We start from the raw sequence: 24926 nt of genomic DNA, 5'->3' as shown, positions 1-24926 counted from the left end.
TCTTTCTCTCTACCCTATCGATGTCTGTCACAATTTGATACATCTCAATCATGTCCTCTCTCCTCTCAGGAAAACAATCCGAGTCTGTACAATCTCTTTTCGTAACTGAAATTGTCTAGCCCAGGCATCATCCTCGTAAATCTCTGCAGCTTCTCCAGTGCTACCACATCTGTCCTATTATGTGGATTCCAGATCTGTTTTGTACTGTTAAGTAGACTCTTACTATTCCATGGCTGTGTGGTGAGACTTAAACTGTGTTGGAATAACTTCGCACGAGCTGCAAGTGTTAATTCCTTTAGAGTTGAAGCTGGGCTGTTCAATGTTCAGGGACAGTGCTCCGGGATGCCTGATCCTCGGTACCTTGTGGGATTTGTAGTTCGGATTCCGGGATCTCCCCGGAAGTGGTTGCACCTGGTTCATTAGACGACTACAACACCCAGAGAGCAGCGCGTTGCGTGTGTCGTGAGAGGCGGCTGAGGCAGGCGGCGGCGATGCCGCTTCTCGTCAGTAACCGCCCGATCCAGCTCCCGTCGTCGACAGGCGACTTTATCGAGCGTTATTCGCATTTAAAGGTGAGGGGAACTTTATTAACCGAGTGCACGGCGTTTATTTGCCCCACTGAAAAATGGTTAAAGCGTTGGAGCTAGTGACTGAGTAAAGGCGGAAGAGCCTGCCTTACACAGGGTTACTAAGGAACATAAGAACTAGGAGCAGGAGTAGGCCGTTCGGCCCTTCGATCCTGCTCCGCCATTCAATAAGATCATGGCTGATGTTTTCGTGGACTCAGATCCACTTACCCGCGTTCTCACCGTATCCCTTAATTCCTTTATTGTTCAAAAAAGTATCTATCTTATCTTTAAAAACGTTTACTGAAGTAGCGTCAACTCCTTCACTGGCCAAGGAATTCCATAGATTAACAACCCTCTGGGTGAAGAAGTTCCTTCTCAATTCAGCCCTAAATCTGCTCCCTCTAATCTTGAGGCTATGCCCTCTTGTCCTAGCTTCACCTGCCAGTGGAAACATCCTCTCTACTTCCATCTTATCTATTCCCTTCATAATTTTATATGTTTCTATAAGATCCCCCCTCAATCTTCTGAATTCCAATGAATATAATTCCAACGAATATAATCCCAATCTACTCAGTCTCTCCTCATAAGCCAACCCCCTCAACTCTGGAATCAACCTAGTGAACCTCCTTTGCACCCCCTCCAGTGCCAGCACATCCTTTCTCAAGTAAGGAGACCAAAACTGCACAGTACTCCAGGTGTGGCCTCACCAGCACCTTGTACAGCTGCAACATAACCTCTCTGCTTTTAATCTCAATCCCTTTAGCAATGAAGGACAAAATTCCATTTGCCTTCCTAATTACTTGTTGTACCTGCAGACCTACCTTCTGTGATTCATGCACAAGGACACCCAGGTCCCTCTGCATAGCAGCATGCTGCAACTTTTTACCATTCAAGTAATAATCCTTTTTACTATTACTCCTACCAAAATGTATGACTTCACATTTAGTTACATTGTATTCCATCTGCCAGACCTTTGCCCACTCACTCAATGTATCTATGTTCCTCTGCAAAGTTTCACAGTCCTCTGCACACTTTGCTCTGCCACTCATTTTAGTGTCATCTGCAAACTTTGACACGCTACACGTGGTCCCCAGCTCCAAATTATCTATATAAATTGTAAATAATTGCGGTCTCAACACCGATCCCTGAGGCACACCACTAGTCACTGACTGCCAGCTAGAATAGCACTCATTTATCCCCACTCTTTGCTTCCTGTTAGTCAACCAATCTTCTATCCATGCTAATACTTTACACTTAACGCCATGCATCCTTATCTTATGCAGTAGCCTCTTGTGCGGCACCTTGTCGAAGGCCTTTTGGAAATCTAGGTACACCACATCCACTGGGTCCCCATTGTCCACCTTGCTCGTAATGTCTTCATAGAATTCCAAAAGATTTGTCAAGCATGACCTGCCCTTCATGAACATCAGGGCACACTTGTCCCTTTGAAACTGCAGATTTTGAGCACAACCTAAATGTTGATGGCATTCATTTTTCAAATTTCTGGTCACAGGACACTTAATGAGGCAGGGTGGTAGGGATAAACCAGGAACCAGGTAAAGTTGCCATAGCCTTACCAGATTAGAAGGCTGCTGTCTCGTTAGAGAGGCAGAGAGATGACTGGTGGTGGTTTAACCTGAGGTTTAACTGTACCTAAGGAAAGGTCGAGAAAGAGAGTCCTTCCTGGTAACCTCAGCCAGTGTGGGAATTGAGCCTGTGCTGTCCGAAGATGTGCAGATGAGGTGGATGTGCAGGCTAGGTCAGTTTTCCATGGTAAATGTGGGCTTACAGGGTTAAGGTGGGAGGCTGGGCCTGGGTGTGATGCTGTTTGGAGGGTCGCTGCAGACTTGATGGGCCGAATGGCCTCTGTCTGTGCTGTAGGGATTCTGTAGGTATCACTGCTTCTCAAAGCAGCCATCCTGGCTAACTGACCCCCACCGCCGCCCCAACCAGGAAGTATAGCCCAGCGAATCTAAGATTCAGCAGTAGGGAATCAATTGGAAGACATTCTGAGGGACAGAATTAATCCCCATCTGGAGAGACATGAAGTAATCAAAGAGAGGCTTTGTTGCTTAGTTGGTGGAGATTGTCTTTGACAGCAATTTCTGGAGAAAATCAGTTTCTAAAGGTCACTCGACTAACTGTTTTCTCTTCTCAGATGCTGTCGGATCTGCTGAGTTTCTCCAGCAATATCTGTTTTTGTTTGTTTCAAAACTTCTCTTAGGCTACGTTTGGAATATTGCGTGCAGTTCTGGTTGCCACACTACCAGAAGATTGTGAATGCTTTGGAGAGGGTGCAGACAAAGTTTACCACAATGTTGCCTAGTCTGCAGGGTTTTAGTTATGAGGATAGGTTGGATAAACTCTGATTGTTTCACTGGAAAGATGGAGGTTGAGGGGCGATCTGATAGAAATCTACAAAATTATGAGAGGCTTAGATAAGGCAGATAGTCAGAGGCTTTTTCCCCACTCTGGAATGGTCAGCTGAGAGGGCACAGGTTCAAGGTGAAAGTGGAAAGTTTAAGAGAGAAGTGTGGGGAAAATTTTTCACACAGAGGGTGGTGGGTGCCTGGAATGCACTGCCAGTGGAGGTGGTGGAAGCAGGCACATCAGCAACGCTTAAAACATACCTTGATAGACAAATGAATGGAAGGAGAACAGAGGGATAGAAACTGCATGTGGGCAGTAAGTAGCAGGCCTAAATAATGATTACAAGTCAGTGCAGGCTTAGTGGACTGAAGGGCCTGTTCAGTCCCTGTGCTGTATTGTATTGTATATTGTGTTGTATTTCCAAGATCTGCAGATCTTCATTTTATTTTCATGTCTGGCAAATTTGATGTTTTTTGAGGAGGTATCTTGGTGTATGGATGACTAGTGCAGTGGATGTCGTCTACGTAGATAAAAGCTGAAAGAACTGCGGATGCTGTATAATCAGGAACAAAAACAAAGTTGCTGGAAAAGCTCAGCAGGTCTGGCAGCATCTGTGAAGGAGAAAACAGTTAATGTTTCGGGTCTGGTGACCCTTCGTCACTGAACCCGCTCCAGGGTTAGTACATCCTTGAGATATGGTGCCCAAAACTGCACACGATACTCCAAATGTGGCCTGACCAGAGCCTTATAAAGCTTCAGTAGTACATCCCTGCTTTTATGTTCAAGTCCTCTCAAAATAAATGCCAACATTGCATTTGTCTTCCTGACTACTGATTCAAGCTGCAAGTTTACCTTGAGAGAATCCTGGACTAGAACTCCCAAGCCTCAATGCACTTCAGACTTCTGAATTTTTTTCCCATTTAGAAAATAGTCCAAGCTTTTATTCTTCTTACTAAAGTCATGACCTCACACATTCCCACGTTGTATTCCATCTGCCACTTCTTTGCCCACTCTCCTAACCTGTCCAAATCCTTCTGCAGCCTCCCCAACTCCTCAATACTACCTGTCCCTCCACTTATCTTCGTATCGTCTGCAAACTTAGCCAGAATGCCCACAGTTCCTTCATCTAGATCATTAATGTATAAAGTGAAAAGTTGTGGTCCCAACACTGACCCTTGCAGAACGCCACTTGTCACCGGCTGCCATCCTGAGAAAGACCCTTTTATCCCCGCTGTCTGCTTTCTGCCAGACAGCCAATTTTCTATCCATGCTAGCACCTTGCCTCTAACACCATGGGCCCTTATCTTACTCTGCAGCCTCCTGTGTGGCATCTCGTCAAAGGCCTCCTTGAAGTCCAGGTAGATAACATCCACTGGCTCTCTTTGGTCTACCCTGCTCGTTACTTCCTCAAAGAATTCTAGCAGATTTGTCAGGCATGACCTCCTCTTGATGAAACCATGCTGACTTTGCCTTACTTTACCATACACTTCGAAATGTTCAGAAATCTCATATTTTACAATGGACTCCAAAATCTTACCCACGACCGAGGTTAGGCTAATTGACCTGTAATTTTCCATCAAATTGGATCCTAAATTGGTTTAGTGATGGGAGGCAGCAAGTGATGGTTGAAGATTGTTTTTGTGGCTAGAAACATGTCTGATGGCATACAGTAGGGTTTGGTACTGGGTACCTTGCCGTTTGTGGTTTACATTAAAGATCTAAACGTGAATATAGCTACTTTGAACTGTAAGTTTGCTGATGACATGAGAATTGGTGACGTGCTAAATAGGAACGTGGAAAGCCTTAGACTAGAGGAACGTAATGTGGGAAAATGTGAGGTTATGCACTTTGACAGGAGCTGCAAATTGTTTAACTGGGTAAAGTAGCACAGCACAGAGATTTGGGGATCCTTGTGCATAAATCACAAAAAGCTATCATCCAGGTTCAGCAGGTAATAGTGAAAGCAAATAGAATGTTGCGATTTATTTCAAAGGAAACGGAATATTAAGATAGGGATGTCCTGTTAAAACTGTACAACGCACTAGCTAGACCACATCTAGAATACTGTGAACAGCTGGTCCTCTTTATCCAGTGAAGGACATACTGACATTGGAGGCTATCCAGAGAAGGTTCACCATGTTGATCCTAGACATGGAAGATTTTCCTAAGAGGAGAGGTTGAATTGGTTAGGCCTGTACTTATTGGAGTTTAGATGAATGAGAGGAAACCTTATTGAAACATATACAATTCTTGTTTGGGTTGGCGTTTGACAGTGCTGACAGGGTAGATGTAATGAGATAGTTTGCCCACATGGGAACCCTAACATCACAGGGCATAATCTCATTGTAAGGGATGGCCTATTTAAAACAGATGAGGTAGAATTTTTTTCTGAGGGCAGTAAATCTGTGGAAATCTTTAATCCAGTGGGCTGTCGAGGCTGTGTCATTAGTATATTCAAGACTGAGATGGATCTTTAATCGTTAAGGGAATAATGGGTGATGGGGGGGAAAAGCAAGAAAGTGAAGTTGAAGATTGTCAGGTCAATGATCTCATTGAATGGCACAGTTGATTTGATGGACTAAATGGCCTCCATCTCCTCCTATGTCTTATGGTCCTCTAGGGCTATAGTGATTCTCACTTCCATTTAAGAAAAGAAAGGTATCAGTTTAGTAAAAGATTTCCTCTGCATCCTCCTTAAGGACTTGATACCCTTGCTAAAGTTTGTAAATTGATGACAATATTCTAATTGGGTTTTAACTAGTTGTTTTAGAAGTTCAGTCGACCTTCCTTGACTTTTGTACTCTAGACATCTAACTGTAAATCAAAGGATCTTGTATATCTCTCGAACAGACTTCTTACTTGTCCAGCCAACTTCAATGACTTAGATGTATAGCTACAGTAAACTGAACATTGCCTCCGGTGTGCCAGCTTCAGTGTTCTAAGGAAGAGTGCTTGTTGACAAATACCTCCAATCCAACATCAAGCTCATAGCATACAGGATCGTTGTGTTGCCTGCCTTCTCGTATGGACTGGAGAATGGCCATTGGATCGCAAACATCTTAAACCTTTGGAGAGATATCACCTGCAATCTAGTACCAGTTTTCTCTCAGTCCAACATTCCAAACGTTGAGACACTGGTTCTGGTTAATAGACCACATTGTCCATACACCTGACGCTAGACTCCCAAAACAAGCATTATAATCTGAGCTTCATCACAGCAAGCAGTTATGAGGAGGCCAGAGGAATACATCCAGGTAATCCTCAAAAGTCTCCTTGAAAAAATGCAACATCCCCAACAAAAGGAATTTTGTTCAATGTCACCCAAACTGGAAGAGAATCTGCAAAGTTACGAACCATTTTGAGTATCTCTGGACCAGGTGGAGACCAAGCTTAGACCGGGGAAGGAATGTGCAGAAACCTGAGGATGGGACAGGAATGGACGGGAGTAGACTGCTTCCAGTTATTGGTTGAAGAACATGGAGTTGAGATAAAAGATTAAAATACGTTTGGAACAGGGCGAAACATTTTTGGTAACAAAATATAAACAGTGTTGAAGAAACTCAGAAGATCTAACAGCATCTATAGAGAGAGGAGCAGACTTCATGTTTTGAGTCTGATTTGACTTGTTCAGAACTATGTGAAATTCATTTAAAAGAACAGTCTTTGAATCAGAAACTGACAGCCCCTCCAAGCACTCAACATCTTTCTTGGAAATATATCACATTCCTTTAGTGTCACTGTGTCAAAATCTTGGAATTCCCTTCCTGAGGGCATTGTGGGTCAACCTACAGTGGTTCAAGAAGGAAGCTCACCACCACCTTCTCAAGGGCAATAGGGCTGGGCAATAAAGAATGCTGGCCAGCCAGCGATGTTCATGTCCCGTGAGTGAATTTTTTTTAAAAAAAAAAGTATTTTAAAATAAAATAGTGCTGCTGAAGATCCATTAGATTAAATGGAATGATTCTGTTTCATACCATGAGCCCATGTTGCAACCTCTATGTACATAATTGTGCAGTCAGTATATGCATTGTGATTACTATACTTTTTTTACTTTGTTTTCTGAATTATAAATGTGCTGTGTGAACAGGCTTTTATTTTCCAGTCTGGTTTGTGACTCAGGGTGTGCAGTCTTGGGGAGCAGCTTACTGTTTCCTGCATCTTGTTATTTGTGCCAAAATGCTGATGGGTATGGAACCACTTAAGATATCAGTGGATCCTGACTCAAAGTAAGAATTCTGACTCTCCTTTCTCTCTCTCTCTCTCTCTCTCTCTCTGCCCCCAGAAATTCTAGCCATGAACCAATTAAAGAACCCCATTGCTGACCTGGATACCCAGGATAGCGGGGCCATTAAATCTGTGAATGGGATGAGCTGTATATCTCATTCCACATAGTGTAGTACAAGTGCCTGATTAAAAACCAGGAGAATTGCATAACTGAAATTGTTGATGTGATGTGTACTCGGGCTAAACCGTCATGTGGAATAACTAGTTCAATCACAGGTATCAAATATAGCAGTCATTCCTAGTGCCATTGTGTCACTAAACAAGCACAAAATGAAAGTTCTTCTCAGCAGTATCATCAATTGAAAGACTGTAGAAACTAAAAAATCAAATTCTGTCATTTTATGACCCAAAGTGTAGTTCTTGTTAATCTGTTAACATGGTTAGTGGTTTAGATAAATCTTTGCCAAAGAGCAAAACAAATTTGAAGACAGTCAAAGATATAAATTGCTAATTATTCTAACTGGTAATATGAATATGAACACATGCACCTTTCAGATTTCCTTATTCTATCATTGTTTTTCATGTGAGGTCAGCATTTTTACTGCCGTAAACTCAAGTTCTGCCTTTTTTTTCCAGGAAGCTGCAAAATCTCTCCAATCAAAGCCAGTGTGTAAGATAGATCCTAAAGGTCTTTTGTATGTTCATCAAAGAGAATTTGCAACAACAACTCCTCGGGATGGTAGGTATTGCTGTTTTTCACATGTCGAAGATGAAGTTGTAGGAATGAAGAAAGGCCATTTTGTCAGTGGTCTGTTTATTAGCCGCACTGTTTGGAGATGATCCTTTCAAATTTAATGGCCTCAATTTACTGTACTAGGTTTATTTTGTACATTCGTGGGATGTGGCAGTCGCTGTGTAGGATGGTATTTGTTGTCCATCCCTAGTTGCACTTGGCAGTCAATCAACAAACATTTTAAAAAGTTGTTCCGTGAATTAAATTTAGCTTGTGCCTTATTTGACTTATAGTTATATGCATTACTATTTTATATGGTCTACATCCACCTTTCAATTTCCTGGCAATTTTAAACACTAAAATATTCTCTCGCTCACTTTTTTCCTAACAAGAATGAGTGCAACTTTTTGAAAAGAAAGGAAGGAGGAACCTCATTTACATGCCTCCTTTTTCAATCTCGGACATTCTCAAAGTGTTGTAGAATAATGAACTGCTGATGTACTGCAGGAATGCCTCACTGAGCATGGATTGGCCATATCCTAGACAACGACTGCACTTCAAAGTAAATTGATGGGTTGTAAAGTGCTCTGCAGTGTCCTGAGGGCATATGGTGCGATATAAATGCCATGGATCCTGACTAAGTGCACTTAAAATCTGAGGGATTTGGCTTGATGGATAAGTGGAAGAGAGCAGGGAGCTGAATGGTTGATCTCCAACTTCCTGACAAAAAAGTCCGTGAGTTACTTGCATCTAAGTAAATAAATGGAGAGGGCAAAGGAGAAGGTTTAAATGGTACATTTAGTCCTGAAAGAAAGATTTCAAGTTACCTTTTTTCTAGGTAGTTTCTTTAGAATTGGGTAGTATCGGCAGAGGAGAGTGAGGCTGGATAGCACTTGATGTGATCCAGCTCTAATAATGGATTGTTAAGCAGTTCTATGGACAGATATGCTCAAGTGTTCATCTCTTGGACTTGAGGGACTGAAAATGGAGGCTGCACCAAGATGATGGGATGATGAGAGAAATTAATGGTTATTCCAGGGATAAGGACACAGCTACCAACTTTATGGATTTTTGCCAAGTAGGATTACGTTTGCTTATGATTCGGAGACAAACAAGCTGAAAATGTTTAAATGGCAAAGACAAGCTCGGCTACTTACGGGTGTCCGGTAACATTGTATAATATGCCAAGCAGATCAAGCCAAGAACTTAAATTGGGCATGGACAAGTTACCTTGAAGCCTGAGGAATGTTCTTGGGTGTGACTGGTATATTTTATTTATACGATGTTGTGACTAATTTGGTATCACACTTGTGTGATTCTTTATTGTCAGGAGACAGCCTGGGTGATTTTCTTCAAATTCAAAGAAAATAAAACTTCCATTGAGCTCTAGGAGCAAAGATGAGAGCGCACAGCATATTATTGTAAAATGCAAAGATGTCGACCAACACTTTCCGCATGTCTTTAACTACAGGTTCTGTGTCTATACTTGGTACGGAAGATGCAACCACTTGCCACATGGTAGTTCTGCGACACACAGGTAATGAGAGATGCTTTACAGTGGTGCAATTGGGCAGTCAACAGATATTTGTGATAACTTGAAGATTCATTGTGTGGAATAATGCAGATGGGTGTCTTCATTTGAACAAGCCAAAATGACTAGATTTTTTCAGTCCCTGAAATTCTGCAGTTTTAAAACCAAACAGCAGTACAAGTAACATAATTGGGGATTTGATTTAATTTGGCAAATAATTATGTATTCTAAAATAATTCATTGCAATTATATAAATTTTGCTAGCAAAGCCAGAGTTATTCCACATCTCAAATGGCCTTGAGAAAGTGATCAACCATCTTGAACTGCTACAGTCTGTGTTGAAAGCAATGAATAAACAACAATAGATGTCCAAATCAATATCTCATCTGATTTGACACACTTGTCCTTCACAGTGGTAAAGATGAACGGTTTAGAAAGTTTTACTGATGAATTTCTTAGCTACATGTTACATGGAACCATGTCAGTAGTACACAGTTACACCAGTGATACATGGATATTTAACTTGAATGATAGAGTGCATGCCCAGTGGGTGGGCACTTTTTTCTGGATGGTGTTGAGCTTCTTGCGTATTGGAGCTGCAGTGGTCTAAATAAGTGAAGAGTATTTCATCATACAGCTGACTTGTAGGTGGTAGGGGAACTACATCGTAGAATTGCATGCAGAATTAGATTGTTTGGCTAGTTGCAGATAAATTGATGTATTTTTAAAGGTTTTTTTCATAAAAGGAATTAGATGACTCTTTTACTGCTTTTAATTTATTCTTTATCTTTTCCCTCCATCTTACGATCCCATATCCAAACTGCCCTTTGTAAATGGAATCTAGATGATGTAAAGTAGTTTTCTAGTGTACTAATTACTGTTATAATGTTTAGAAGACATTTAAAAATGTGCTGGCATCAAATACATAATCACATCCATGATAAATATATGAAATCTACTTAATTTGTGTTTTCTGCTTTTTCTCCTCCTGAGGATTATGGTACAACTATGCAGGTACCAACTTCTCTCTCAAAAAATGCCATGAGGCAAAGTAAAAGAATGAACCTACTACAGTGGATTTACATAAAATGTATGCATGGAGCAGGCCGGTCAGCCCAACTTATTCATACTTATGCTCCCCATGAGCCTCCTTCATTCCTACTACATCTAACCTGAAAAGAACAAATTTCTTCTCATTTTTTTTTTTCTCCGTCATGTGTTTACCTAGCTTCGTCTTAAATGCAGTTGCGCTGGTCATCTTAACTGCTCGTTGTGACAAGTTCTACATTTCTCACCACTCTTTGGGTAATGAGAAATCTGAACATGTTGCTTAGCCATTGGTGTTATCTTGTATGTCTCTGATGTCCTTGCTGAATATTCACAGATATATACACAGGCATGCCTGCACTCTCAGCAATTCTAATGGAAGGTGTATAATTTATATGGATTCATGTCATTCTTTTTAGAGTACTGGCAAATAATCAATTTTATATGAAAGTGTTTAAAAATTAACTATGTTAGTCTTTCTGGAATCATGATTTTAAGCTGGTATGTGCCACATGGCGTATTAATAGAAGTTTGTTTATATTGTGGGTCTTTACAACTGGAGAGAGAAAACATTGAAAGATACCAGCTTGTTATTGGGTTTATAATAATCAAGGGTTGATTTTAGTTGAGAAAACCCCAGAGATTGGAGAGCTTTTGGACAGTTTGAAAGAGACCTGATTGAAGTCATTTGAAAGAGACCTGATTGAAGTCAGTTGCACATATAGTTTCTCCCATGGAAAAAAAGGAAAAATATGTATAAGATTATGAGGGACGTGAACAGGGTTGATAGAAAGCAGCTGTGTACTTTAGTTGAATAACAAGGGGACATAAGTTTAAAGTGAAAGGCAGGAGGTTTAGAGGGGACTTGAAGAATTTGTATTCATTGAGCGGGTGGTGGATGTCTGGAATGCACTTCCTGGGAGGGTAGTTGAGGTGGGAAATCTCGCAATCTTTTTAAAAGTACTTGGATGAGGAATTGAACTGTCATTTAATATTCAAGACTATGCGCCAAATGTGGGAAAGTAGGACTGGTGTAGACTTGATGGGCTGAAGGGCCTCTTCTGTGCTACGTGATTCTAGGATATTGTTCAGAGCAGTTAAAGAAATGTTAACACAGTTAAAGGGGTAGTTTGTGAAACTTCCAGATCAGGGTATTTGCTTAGGACTCTGCAGATAATAAAAAGACTGAGAAAAGCTTTAAGATCAGGATTGAAGTAAATGGCTTTGCAGCTCTCGGGACCAGGATTGAGAAGTAGCAGTTGAGTCAAACATATAGATTTGATAGGAAAATAAAATCTCCCTGATTTTTGAGTAACTGTAAAGTGATGGTATTGGTAAGCAGATGGGATTTTAAAAAAAATCTGTTATATTTATAAAGCTTTTTATGATTTATTTCATTGTTTATTTTGTGTAATAAACTTCTATTTTATGATTAAAACCAAATCTACCGCCTTGCGTGCATATGTTTCAGTGAAAACATACCATGTTAAAAGAGGACAGAACATGATCTATCAAGGCAGAGTTAATTCTGGTAAATGCTTTGTCCACAAGAAATATCAGCTGAGATTATAACAATATAAACATTGGATGGCTCTCAGCTCTGGTGTCTCTGGCTGAATTTTCTTCCTCTATCACCCCTCCAGTGCTGCATCCATATTATTTTGTCATATTTCCCTCAACAATGCATTCTGTTCTTATGTTCACTATTTGGATTCATTTTTAGGGAGTGGGGCTACAAGTTTGGGACATTGTGATGGAGCAGATACAGAACTGACAGTCTCTTTAATGTTCAATGCGGTGAAGTCCTTGTCAGTAGGATGTGATTCTGGAAGGTAAGTTCCCTGTGCACTGCACTATAAGCTGCTAAGAAGGGCAAACCTACAGTTCCTGAATCATTCCACCTGATACCTACATTTCACTCAGTGATTAATGGTTATCTGTCGATGTCAGCTTTTATATTTGTGAACAATGTTTTCCTAGTTGCTATAATTTCCAGTCTACCTACTCCTATAAGAAGATTTAGGAGAAAGAGTAGCCCTACAAGATGATCAGAGGATTAGATAGGGTGGACAGTGGGAGCCTTTTTCCTCGGATGGTGATGGCCAGCACGAGGGGACATAGCTTTAAATTGAGGGGTGATAGATATAAGACAGATGTCAGAGGTAGGTTCTTTACTCAGAGTAGTAAGGGCATGGAATGCCCTGCCTGCAAAAATAGTAGACTCGCCCACTTTAAGGGCATTTAAATGGTCATTGGATAAACATATGGATGATAATGGAATAGTTTAGGTTAGATGGGCTTCAGATTGGTTTCACAGGTCAGCGCAACATCGAGGGCCGAAGGGCCTGTACTGCGCTGTAATGTTCTATGTCCTATGTTGGAAAGATTCAAAATTCCAATTTGAAATGGGGGTGAGAAATTTGAATATTTGGATCACTTGATGTCCTGTGTTTTAGATTTTCACCAAAGTAAAATAATAATAGGACTGTCCTGCTCCTATGGAATTGCTTAAAGTGGATGTGCAAGATAATTTTAATTGCTGAGGCTCTGATGAAAGTCAGGAACATTGATTTTGGTATTTCCTTGAAGTTAAGATCATCTTGATTAATGTTTTTGAATGGATTCAAGTCTGGTTATTTACTTCCTCATCCTGAGGATTCTCAGTTACCCTCTTTCGTTGAGTCTTTTAATCTTTAAGTTGTCTGAAAGACTAATATTAAAGCATTTATGGTCAGCAACTATGTGGACACCCTCCCCTCCCCATTGCAACAATGTCAGTCACCTAAAGAACTTTGGCAACACGTTGTCTGGCCCAATCAGCAGCCAGGTCAGTATTAAGTGTAGGTTGGCATAGATTTCCTATTATGATATGGTGCGTACGGCATTGCCCACACTCTTTCCTTCAGTAATATTTTAGGACAGCAGAATTTTCAGGATTCAATTGTGGAATTTTTGATATTGTGACTAATAAAAGATCTACTATAAACTAATCTTCTTCATTTATTGCTTATTCGGCTTGAAACTGTTTAAAATATCGTAATTCTGCAAAATCAGTAATTAATGCATTTTCATGTCAGGTTGAATTGCACACTGCAGTTACGTGATAATCCAAAAGACTAACAACATCTCTGGTATACTGGGTGGTTGAGCAGAAGTGTACTTCCTTGAGCAGCATTGCACCTTGGTTTTAATGTAGTTCAGAGTGGACTGATGGGTAAAACAAGACTAATTAAGGGAAAGTCTTAAAAATTATCATGAAGGAAGCAGTCTAAATTGAAACAATGATGTCTTGACACCTCCCCTCTTAAAATACAGAAGCTGAACGTCACCTTGATTGTCAAATATCCTTAATATTTCATCCACATTTTTACTGTTTAGTAAATTTTTAATAAGACCATGCATGACTGAAATTACTTTCTTCTCTTTGCTTTCCTGAGTGAACATGATGTGAAGTAAAGAATGTTAATGTTTGATTAGATTGGAAGATCTTATGGATTAAATAGTTCCTTTCAAAAAAGAATTGTGAAATTGTTGTACTTTTGTGTTTTTAGATATGAAGTTCACCTTGTAGGGGGTTTCATTGATGAAAGGTCATTGTCTCACAGACTCACTCTTGAACTTCTTGGTAGGTTTTAATCATATATTTTACTGTTGAGATATTTGGGAATTTATCTATTTATTATGCTGATGTAACAGTGGTAATGTCTTGTGATAATACTGTTGTGAGAAAACGAGAAAGAAAAAATATGATAGTTGAAATTGTTGTAAAATACAGTTAACAAGTGCATGTTATATATCTTGTTTCTTTTGTTCCTTGGTTTTGTGGTTATCTTTCTGTTTGATAAGACTACAATCGCAGAAAATACTTTTCCTAATTTTCTTCCCCCACCCTTGTGACTTCCCGCAAGAATTTCTTGTGATTTAAAATTCTTTTCTATTAAAATCTCCTCTAACCTTGCAACCCTAGAAGAACTTTGAGTTCTTCAAACTCTGTCTAGCCTTTTGAGCACTGATTCTGTCCTGCATTTCATTGGTCGCAGTGTATTCATCTATCTAGATCCCAAAGCTCTGGAATTTTACCCCCCCCCCCTTAATTCAATGCCTCTAGTTCACTCCTTGTCTTTAAGACCTCCAAGGTGCCTGTCTCTTTGGTTAAACTTTGAGTTGTTTTACCCACCTTGTCAAACAAGTATTCCCTTTTGGATACTGGTGAGAGGAATGGCCCATCAGGTGACAGCAGTAGCCAGAGCAGTGGCACCATGGCTGGCCCTGTTGCACAAATGGGAGGAACAGAATGTAGTAGAGCAATAGTAGTTGGAGATTTGATAGTCAGAGACACAGGCGTTTCTGTGGCCGCGAGAGACTCCAGGATGGTATGTTGCCTCCCTGGTGTCGGAGTCATGGATGCCTCTGAGTGGGTAGAGGGTATGCTGAAATAGGAGTGTAAACAGACAGAAGTCATTGTTCATATTGATACAAATGACATAGGTGGGAAGAGGGACAAGGTCCTGCAATGATAATTCAGAAAGTTAGGTAGTAAACTAAAAAGCAGGACCTCTAGGGTAGTAATCTCAGGATTACTCCCCATGCACATATGCTACTGATGCTAGGAATGGAGACAGAGTGCAATTGAACATGTGGCTAAAGAACTGGTGTAGTGGGGAGGGCTTCAGATATGTGGATCATAGGGATGCTTTCCAGGGAAGGTGTGACCTGTACGAGAAGGCCAGGTTACTCCTAAATTGGAGGGGTACGAGTATCCTGGCAGGGAGGTTTCATAGTGCCACTAGGAAGGGTTCAAACTGGTGTGGCAAGGGGTGGGAACCAGAGCATCAGGTCAGTAAACAGAGAGACAGAGGAAGAGCTTGAGTCTAAGGCAAATATAGCCAAGAAGAAGAGCAGTCAGGGAGAGGTTGCTGAGCTCAGTGGAACTGGAGGCTTAAACAGTATTTGCTTCAATGCAAGAACTATGACAAGTAAGATGGCTGAACTTAGATTAATGCATGCAGTTGTGATGCTGTTGCTATCACAGAGACATGGTTGAAAGAGGGACAGGATTGGCAGCTTAATGTTCTGTGATGTCGATGTTTTAGATGAAACAGGAAAAAGTAAAAGAGGTGGGAGAGTTGCATTACGGGTGAGGGAGCATATCACAGCTGTGTTGAGGGAGGACGCTCTGGAGGGATCTTGCAGCGAGGCATTGTGATTAGAGCTGAGGAAAAGGAAGTGTGCAATCACAATGCTGGGATTGCACTACAGACCTCCCAGCTGCCAGCAGAAGATCAAGGATGAGATATACAGCCAGATTCTGGAAAGAATACTTAGATAATTATGTGAATAGGAAAGGTTTGGAGGGATATGGGCCAGGAGCAGGTAGGTGAGCCTAGTTTATTTTGGGATTATGGGCGGTATGGACTGGATGGACCGAAAAGTCTGTTTCCATGCTGTATGATTCTGTGAAAATAAGAATGTCTTCCCCCCCCACCCCCCACCACAAATATTGACTGGGACTCCCTTAAACTGGGGTTTTGGATGGGGAGCAATCTGTTAGGTGTGTCCAGGAGGGTTTTTTGAAACAGTTTGTGGATAGTCCAGCGAGGGAGGGGACCATGCTGGACCTGGTATTGGAAAATGAGCCCAGGCGATTAAAGTTTCAGTGGGGGAGCATTTTGGGAATAGTGACTATAATTTCATAAGTTTTTGGATACTTATGGATCAGGACAAGAGTGGACGTCAGATTGAAGTTGTTAAATTGGGGGAAGGCCAACTATAACTGAATTAGGCAATAATTGGAGAATGTGGATTGGAAGTGGCTGTTTGACGGTAAATCCACATCGGACATGTGAGGGTCTCTCGAGGACCAGTTGATTAGAGTACAGCACAGGCATATTCCTGCGAAAATGAAGGACAGAAATGGCAGGATCTGGCAAACTTCTATGACAGTGAAATTATTAGCTTAGTCCAAAAAAGGAAGCATACCTAAGGTCTAGGCAACTAAAAACAGTTGAAATCCTTTAAGAATATAGAGGAAGTGGGAAGGAGCTCAAACGGGGAGAATTCCAAGGCATTTTATACATATATTAGGAGCAAGAGGGTAGCTAAGGAAAGAGTAGGCCCACTCGAGGATGGAGGAGGAAAGTTATGTGTGGAGCCAGAGGTAATGGAAGAGATCCTTAATGAGTACATTACATTGGTACTCACCAAACAGAGGCACATGACGGATATTGAGGTTAGGAAAAGGTGTATGAATACTCCTGGGCAAGTCAACATAATGAAGAAGGAAGTGTTGGGTGTCTTGAAGTATATTAGGGTAGGCAAGTCCCCAGGGCCAGACATGATCTATCTCAGGATACTGTGGGAAGCAAGGGAGGAAATAGCTGGGGCCTTAACAGGTATCTTTGTATCCGGTTTGGCCTAGGCGAAGTTCCAGAGAACTGGAGAATGGCCAGTGTTGTTCCTTTTTTTTTTAACAAAGGGAAACAGTGATAATCCTTGTAATTACAGGCCGGTGAGCCTGACGTCAGTGGTGGGGATTTTGTTGAAGATACTGAGACAGGATTTATTCACATTTGAAAGTGAATGGACCTGTTAGTGATACGCAGCATGGGTTTATGCGAGGCAGGTCATGTCTCACCAACTTGATTGAGTTTTTTGAGGGGGTATCAGGAATAATTGAGGGAAGGGCAGTCTATCTAGATGGATTTGATAAAGTATCTCATTGCAGCTTGGTATGGAAGGTAGAGTCTTATGGGATCTGGAGTGAGCTGGCTAGATGGACACAAAACTGGCTTGGTCAGAAGACAGAGAAGCGGTGGCAGGGTGCTTTTCAGAATGGAGATCAGTAACTAGTGATGTTCCGCAGGGATCAGTGCTGGGACCTTTGTCATTTTTATAAATGATCTGGAGGAAAATGTAGGTAGTTTGATTAGTAAGTTTGCAGATGACACCAAAATTGGCGGAGTTACAGATAGTGAGGAGGATTGTCAAAGGATACAGTGGGATATAGATAGATTGCAGATTTCAGCAGAGAAATGGCAGATGAAGTTTAATCTGGACAAATGCGAGGTGATGCATTTTTTTTAAGATCAAATTAAGGTACGAATTATACAATAAATGGCAGAACCCTCGGGAGCACTGACATACAGAGGGATCTGAGAATACAGGCCCACAGATCCCTGAAAGTGGCAACATAGATGGATAAAGTGGTCAAGAAGGCACACAGCATGCTTGCCTTCATTGGCCAGGGCATCAAATATAAAAGTTGGCAAGTGATGTTACAGCTATACAAAACTTTAGTTAGGCCACATTTGGAATATTGCGTGCAGTTCTGATCACCACACAATCAGAAGGTCGTGGAGGCTTTGGAGAGGGTGCAGAGAAGGTTTACCAGGATGTTGCCTCATCTGGAGGGTTTTAGTGATGAGGAGAGGTTGGATAAACTCGGATTGTTTTCAGTGGAAAGTCGGAGGCTTGAGTGGGGTGACCTGATAAAGGTCTACAAAAGTATGAGATGCATAGAAAGAGTGGATAGACAATTGAATGGGAGGTGAACAGAGGGATAGAAACTGCATGTGGGCAATACGTAGCAGGTCTAAATAAGGATTAGGAATAGGCACAGGCTTGGGGAGTCAAAGGGTCTGTTTCTGTACTGTGTTGTATTTTATTTGGTTTAGTGTCACTTTTTCCTCTCGATGCTTCGATGAAACACTGTGGAATGTTTTACTAACTTGAAGGTGCTCTCCAAATGCAAATTATAATTATGTAGTGGTTTGGTTTATTTTGTTTTTTTCCTTGGATGATGTTTTGAGGGTTTGTGGCTAGCTTTCCATAAAATTTCCATACCCAGATTAGTCCTCTGGCCAAAAGGTTTGCCCACCCCTGAAAGAGAGGGTGAAATTTGGCCCTTGCCTCGGATAAAGAACATTTTCCGATTTCATTGACTTGCAATGAGTTCACCAACATCAGCGGAAAGAAAGGATGTCATCTGTGTTAATGAACAAAGGTTTTTATTTGAGGAATGTGACTGTTTTAGATATTTGACTGCTGTGATTTCCATAAAAGCTACAGCAGTGTGCACTGGTGAACATTCTGATGGTGAATAGTCTTTCTTCAGAAACTCATTCATTTTTCAATTACAGTGGCCAAAACCCAGTGTGTCCTAATTAATTTTCTAAATGGTTAAAGCAGTAATCTAGATTTAAAGTTGACTGGCTTCAAATGCTGTTGAAAATATGTCTGTTAATTAGTACTATGTAAAAATTATGGAAGTAATTGAAAATTTTCAACACAAGGCCCTTTGGCTCATTGTTTTGGTGCTGGTTGGTAAAGAGCGATCCAGCCTTATCCTACCTTCCTCTGCTCAACTGAAAGCCCTACAGATCATGGCTGTTCAGGTTGACTCTTCTGCCTTGATCACCTTTTCAGGCAATGAGTTTCAGTTCTCTACCACCATCTTGGTGAAAAAAATGTGTCCCCATCTCCCCTCTAAACCTTCTATCAATTACTTTAAATCTACAACCCCTCTGCTCAAGGAAATAGGTTGTTCCTATTTACTCCATGCAGGCCCCCCATAATTTTCTGCACCTCAATTAAGTCACTCTCAGACTCCCTCCAAGCGGAATAACCCCAGCATATCCAGTCTTTCTTCATAACTAAAATGTACCAGTCCTAGCCGCAACATCCTAAACTTCCTCTGCACCTACTCCAATCTCATCTTTCCTCTGATGTGGTGAACAGAACTGTATGCAGTATTTGGCATGGGTTAACTAATGTTGGATACCATTCTAGCATGGCTTTATGTTCTTATAGTCTGTCCCATTGATAATGAAGGAAATGTTCTGATCTGAGACAAAACTAACAAATTTATGTTACAATCTGTTAATGGACTACTAACTTTTTTTGTTTAAAGGAGACAAGAGTTTGAAATTCCAGGTAATCAATAAGAGAATGAAGACATATGACGCCTCTTTTTTGTACAATCAGAATAAACTTTAGTATACAGGGTTAAAGAAGTAAAATGGTCTACATATGTTTACAGCTTATACTCTAGAATCCTGAATTAACATGAGGTGAACGTGGATTAACAGACAAACTGTGGTTAAACGCCCCACATGACACATCAAATAACTGATGGGATCAAGACATATCCCACAGATTTCTCAGTAACCAATCCAGATTTTGTGACATTAGGTTGAAAAATCTCATTAAGACTTTGCATTCCTCACGATGGCTATCAAGTCTTCCTTTTCAAACATCTAGCTTCTTAATTTCTTCAAACATTGCTCCAATTTGGATTGCCTCAAGGTCTGCTCATATGCTGTGGTTCAGTCCCTTCTTGTGAGACTGAGTTCTATGGGATTCCCAAGACTATTCACAAGCATCTAAATATCGGCACAATATCAGCTTTTTACAAGACTTCATGGAGTTGCCATTGCCCCTGAATTTCTCAGAGCAATTTTTCTCCACTGCACCAAGCAAATACTGTTTCTAGGCTTCCTTCTCCCCTACTTTTGTAGGATCATATGTGTTTTCAGTTACTAGATGGCTCCTGGGACTTTGGTGAGTCTCCAGTTCCTCAGAACCAGCAGCAACACTTTAGTTTGTATGGAGACACTTTATATGGCTACTCTTCTCTCTCCAATACAAAGGCAGCAATCTGCCTTCACACGTCTCAGAACTTCTGAGTCCTGACTCCCTGCAGTTTGCTCACAAAAAAAACCTCTGCTGCCACAGCATCTTCCTGCTGCTCCTAAGCACCTGACTGAGCAGTAGCCTGAACATATCAATCTTCTTCAGTCACCTCTAACCAATTGAACCAGATCCCTTGGGCCCCATTATGCATCCTGCAGTTCGTCCCCTTGTCTCCTTTTTGCACTAGTATTCACAAAAGAAGTGCACTTTCCCTTCAAATATTAAGTCCTTCAGTTTTCTTTCTAAGGGAAAAAAAACTTAAACTGAGCATGAACAGCCTGCGACTCTGCCATACTCTGAAATGCTCCAAAACTCTTGGACCTTCTGGAAAATGGAGTTCTTGTTGGACCCAAAACAAGGCAAGTTTGTGTTTCATTTAGAATGAATGCCATATGCCGCCTTAACCACCTCATCAACCTGTGCTATTACTTTCGAGGATCTTTGGATTTGCTCTCCCAGCTCCCTTTGCTCCTTCACAGTTCTCAGAGTCCTGTTGATTGTGTATTCCTTTGTCTTGTTGCACCTCCCAAAATATATTGTTTCAATTTTTCTGGATTGAATTCCATCTTTCATCTTTTGTCCACAGACCTGGCCATCTACCTTCTTTCTGTAGTCTAAAGCTTTCCTTTTTGCTGTCACACGCAGCCCAGTTTTGTCATCTGCAAACTACTTTTTTTATGCCCCCATTATTTGAGTGGCAATAATTATTATAAACTACAAAAAGCAAGGGACTGATTACTGAGTCCTGCAAATCTACTGGTTGATAGCCTTCCAGTCACAAAAGCATCCTGTCACCTATTAGCATTTGCTTCATGCCATTAAGCTAATTGTGGATCCAATTTTCCTTTCACTTGAATCTAGTTTGTAACTCAAATTAAAATCCTATCTCTTCCAGACACTGCATATAAAAATTCCAGAATGTTACAAAGCCATCACTGAAATTGATAAATGTAACCTGTATTGGGGATATTTTCTGATCTGCACAATTCTTCCATTGGTTAGAGAAATTCATTGTGATGTTGAGAAATGTAATAATTGTCGTTGTGAGCTGTGAGATGCAAGTACATTAGAAATTCTCTGATAAATGAGAAATTGGTGTTTTTAAAAACTTGTATCGCTGGCATGTTTAGAAATTGCTCACTCTTGTAGACTGTAACACTTGCTGCTTCTAAAAAATCTCTCTAACATTAGTATTGGTGAGTTCCATTATTTTCAAGGCTGAAAATATGTTGTCACTCTAACTTAGTATTGCAATTTGTCAACAGATTGTCTGATCTATTTTTAGACATCCTTTGTGATTCAGGGTATAACTTAAAGGCCTGCAAAACATAATTGCATCCTAGAGGTCACTCTTGTTAAACTTCCTGCATATATTCAGTGATTTTCTGCTGCATTCATTTGCAGAAGCTTTGAATTGTCAATCAGAGAACATTCATCTGGAAACATACTGTTTAACAGGTAAATCAATTGCATTTACTCTGACTCTCCTCCTTCATTCCTTTGGGTAAGAATAAGGAACTAAAATTTGTTTTAAAAATATATTTTACTGAAATGTGATGAATCTGTTTTAAATTGTTTATAACCCCATGGTTTTACTTCTCATAAATGAAGTTTTATTAATGATGTATAAAACATTGGTGGATGATTGTAAGACATTTGCAGTTTCTCAGATAACAAATGTCAGCCATGACCATATTGATTAGCTGAGCAGGCTGAAAGGGCCCAATGGCTTATTCTAGTCTCTATTTTCTAAAGCAGTCCATGCTCTCATGCAGCAAGACCTGGACAAGTTCTAGGCTTGTGTTGATAAGTGACGAGTACAGTTTGATCACATGATTAGCAAATAATGATTATCACCAATGGAGAGCCTAATCACCTCCCCTTTATATTCAGGGGCATTATCATTTGCTCGGTTGACCCAGAAACTGATTCACTCTCTGTTGAGGTGTTAGCTTCCTCCTGCTGAGGCAGTTTCCAAGCTTCAGATGATGCTGCCTTTCTGCAATAGCCTGGCCATTTGGGAAATCATGCCATGAAGCTGACAACTTAACAGCACCCGGTCTTGAAGCAGCACTTCAGGTTGCAGTTCATTAAAGTTAGTGACCTAAAGGTTGGACCTCATTACATCCATTTTAGCAGGCAGAGAAGGGATTAATCTTATGGGACTGTATCCTGTGACCGAAAAATGTCAGTCCTCTTACTTTGTTTTGGAGAACATTCTTGGAAAACAATTTTGCAGACATTCCTGGTTGGTGTTTAAAATAATCTTTAGATTTTTTGCATGTGTTAGTCAGGGTGCGATGCTCGTTTTGGAACCCATTCATAAAAACCATTGTCATCCCAGCTTGCACTCCTTTCTAATTGCCACCCCCTCTCAGCTGAGTGCTGTCGTCAGTGTTGATGTTGATTGAGTCTTGGGCCTGCCTGATCCAAAACTGGGATCATTCAATGTATCTAATTAATGCTGAAAGATGTTTCTGTTTCTACACCGATGCTTTGTCTTTCATTCTTCTGTGATGTATTACCTCATGCTAACTATTCTGGCATAAGATCACTGACTCAAAGTAAGGCCTGTTACACACATCCTATGACAGAATGTAGACATTTTTCATATATGAAACCTTGCTGGGCGCAAAAATTGGCTGCTGAATATCGCACAATTTTTTTAAAAAAAAAAAACTGTACTTCAAAAGTTCTTTGGTTGTGGCTGTCTAGGGCCGTAATAAAATCTCTCAATTTCCATTTATATAACATGTTATTTCTTCCCTAAATGTCTCATCTCTTTTTGCCTTACTGGTAATTGATCTGGACAGTAAAATGAAATTCTTACACTAATTAAATATTTAAATAACCATTCTTTTGTAGAACTTAATGATGTAGTGAAGCAAAACATTCATTGGCCTGTAATTTATGGGATAGGTGAGTATTCATTGCATTTTTGTCACTTAATCTGCCTCATTTTCATGTTTACCAAGCTTTTGTCTAACTTGCTCTGCAAAACCTGTATTTCAAACTTAAGGAAATTAAACTATTGCAAGATGCAGAATCATGTGCTCTGGGATACTTGATTTTTTTCATACCTCTCCAAATAAAAACAAGTTGTACTAAGAATTCTGTGGGTATCGGAAACCTTCTGGCACCTTGCTTAGGCTACTGTTGTGTTCTAAATGTTGCTAGTCTTTAACCTTGTGTAAGTAAGGACAAGTCAGTGGATGCTAATTTTGAGATATTCCTAGTTTGTGTTTGAGCTACTCCTAGCTGAAGAGTCATAGGACAGGTGTGTTTCTATTACAGCCCTGGTTAACAGCAGTAAGAGTGAGGATATTACCTGCTGTCTTGAACTTAGAAAAAGGAAAACAAAATGCCTAGTGCTTGCTTATTTCTATTCAGGGAAGTTATTTGAAAAGTACATGAGGTTTGGTGTTATCTGCTTCTATAAATCATTGATTTTAGGACATCTTAAAAAAAGTTTAATGTTCCATGTGGTTCGGATAATTTTCTTTCAGCTGTAAATGTGAAAACTGGAGATATTTTTCATGCAACTTTCCCAGACAGAGGCCCAGATGAGGTTATCCGTGCTGCTCGTACTTTTTTAGGGGGTTCTGTAAGTTTCAAAACCACAAGTCCAATTTAAAATCACCAAGCTGTCTGCTGTACATTTGCTTTCTCAGTCATCAATTTTTTTGTCTTCTAAAGATCATGTCAATTTATAACGCAAAAGAGGAACAACTGCAGATTGACCCTTACCAGTGGAAACAATTTACAGCTGCTCAGTTCTGGCTGCAGCAGACTGATCAAGTGATACTGCAGGTACAGAGCACTTATTATTTTAAATGTTTGTGTTGCTTACTGGAAGTTGTATGAAAGGTGTGTATGTGAACACTTCAGGAGTTTCACTTCTCTGGGTATATACACTATTAATTGCTGTCTCTTTACAGAACTTTTCAACATCGCCACTTGTTGAACCATCACACTTTGTTACACAGGAGAGGTCCGTTTTCCGATTTCTGTCTCGCTATCCAGAGGAGCCATTATTTCCTAAGGGTAGGTCCAGGATCTACAAAAAAACTTCGGATGGTTTGTGGGAGAGGATTGATTGTGCTGCCTAATGTTTTGAATTAGAGCCACTAACACCCAAGTGCTTTAACTGCTTCTGATCACAAGTGACACTGCATTAAGAGCACAACACAGAGGCATGTTTAAATCAGTTCATCCTGCAATTGCAGCTTCAAAAATGAAATTCCTGAATCATTTTATCAGCTGGCAGTACATTAAGTACTTTTGTAAGGCCTCAGCAATCAATTCGTGGACCACCATATACAGAATGTTATGTAGGAAATATGCTTCAGGTTGGAGTTTGCATAAGAAAATTTTGTGATGTTTATTTTACTGGCAGTAGTAAGTCTGGTGAATACTTTGTAAATTTATTTCTTGATTATGTAATGATACAAGAACAAAAATAAATTATAAATACTTGTTTCTTTTGAATGATCTACATATTGTTTGCAGAGCAAGTCTATTACTTTGTAGTCTTTAAGGAATGGCTTATGTGAGGAATCGTAAAACCAGCCAAAACCTTAAAAGATACCACAGCTTGTTATAATACATCGATTATCGCTGTACCACAAGACCCTCTAACTTGTACCTTCTGGATGTGCTCAGAATTCCACCCGCGCAGGAGGTGTCATAAGTTCAAGCAGATCAATAATTCTTATTCCCAGTGGTTGTGTGTTAACTTGACATTTGAAAATACAAAAGTACA

The 24926-nt window shown here is 40.4% G+C and overlaps 1 protein-coding gene across 2 annotated transcripts; it reads left to right on the top strand.

Annotated features, from left to right (window-relative positions):
- Positions 1-393: 393 nt before the first annotated feature.
- ntan1 (N-terminal asparagine amidase) lies at positions 394-24914 on the top strand. 2 transcript variants are annotated; one of them, XM_048609338.1, is made up of 11 exons: positions 394-572; positions 7800-7902; positions 9368-9433; positions 12198-12306; positions 14026-14099; positions 21569-21622; positions 23030-23083; positions 23671-23768; positions 23861-23974; positions 24103-24208; positions 24674-24914. In XM_048609338.1, the coding sequence occupies exons 1-11, from the start codon at positions 492-494 to the stop codon at positions 24715-24717; spliced, it is 903 nt and encodes a 300-aa protein (XP_048465295.1). In that variant the 5' UTR covers positions 394-491; the 3' UTR covers positions 24718-24914. The 2 variants fall into 2 exon arrangements, with proteins under 2 accessions (XP_048465295.1, XP_020391199.2); XM_020535610.2 differs by lacking the exon at positions 24674-24914 and having other exon boundaries at positions 404-572; positions 24103-24656.
- Positions 24915-24926: the final 12 nt, after the last annotated feature.

This window comes from Rhincodon typus, chromosome 21, assembly GCF_021869965.1.
Source record: "Rhincodon typus isolate 14 chromosome 21, sRhiTyp1.1, whole genome shotgun sequence".
In the NCBI taxonomy this organism is placed as follows: domain Eukaryota; kingdom Metazoa; phylum Chordata; class Chondrichthyes; order Orectolobiformes; family Rhincodontidae; genus Rhincodon; species Rhincodon typus.
This window is presented reverse-complemented; position numbering and strand designations above follow the sequence as displayed.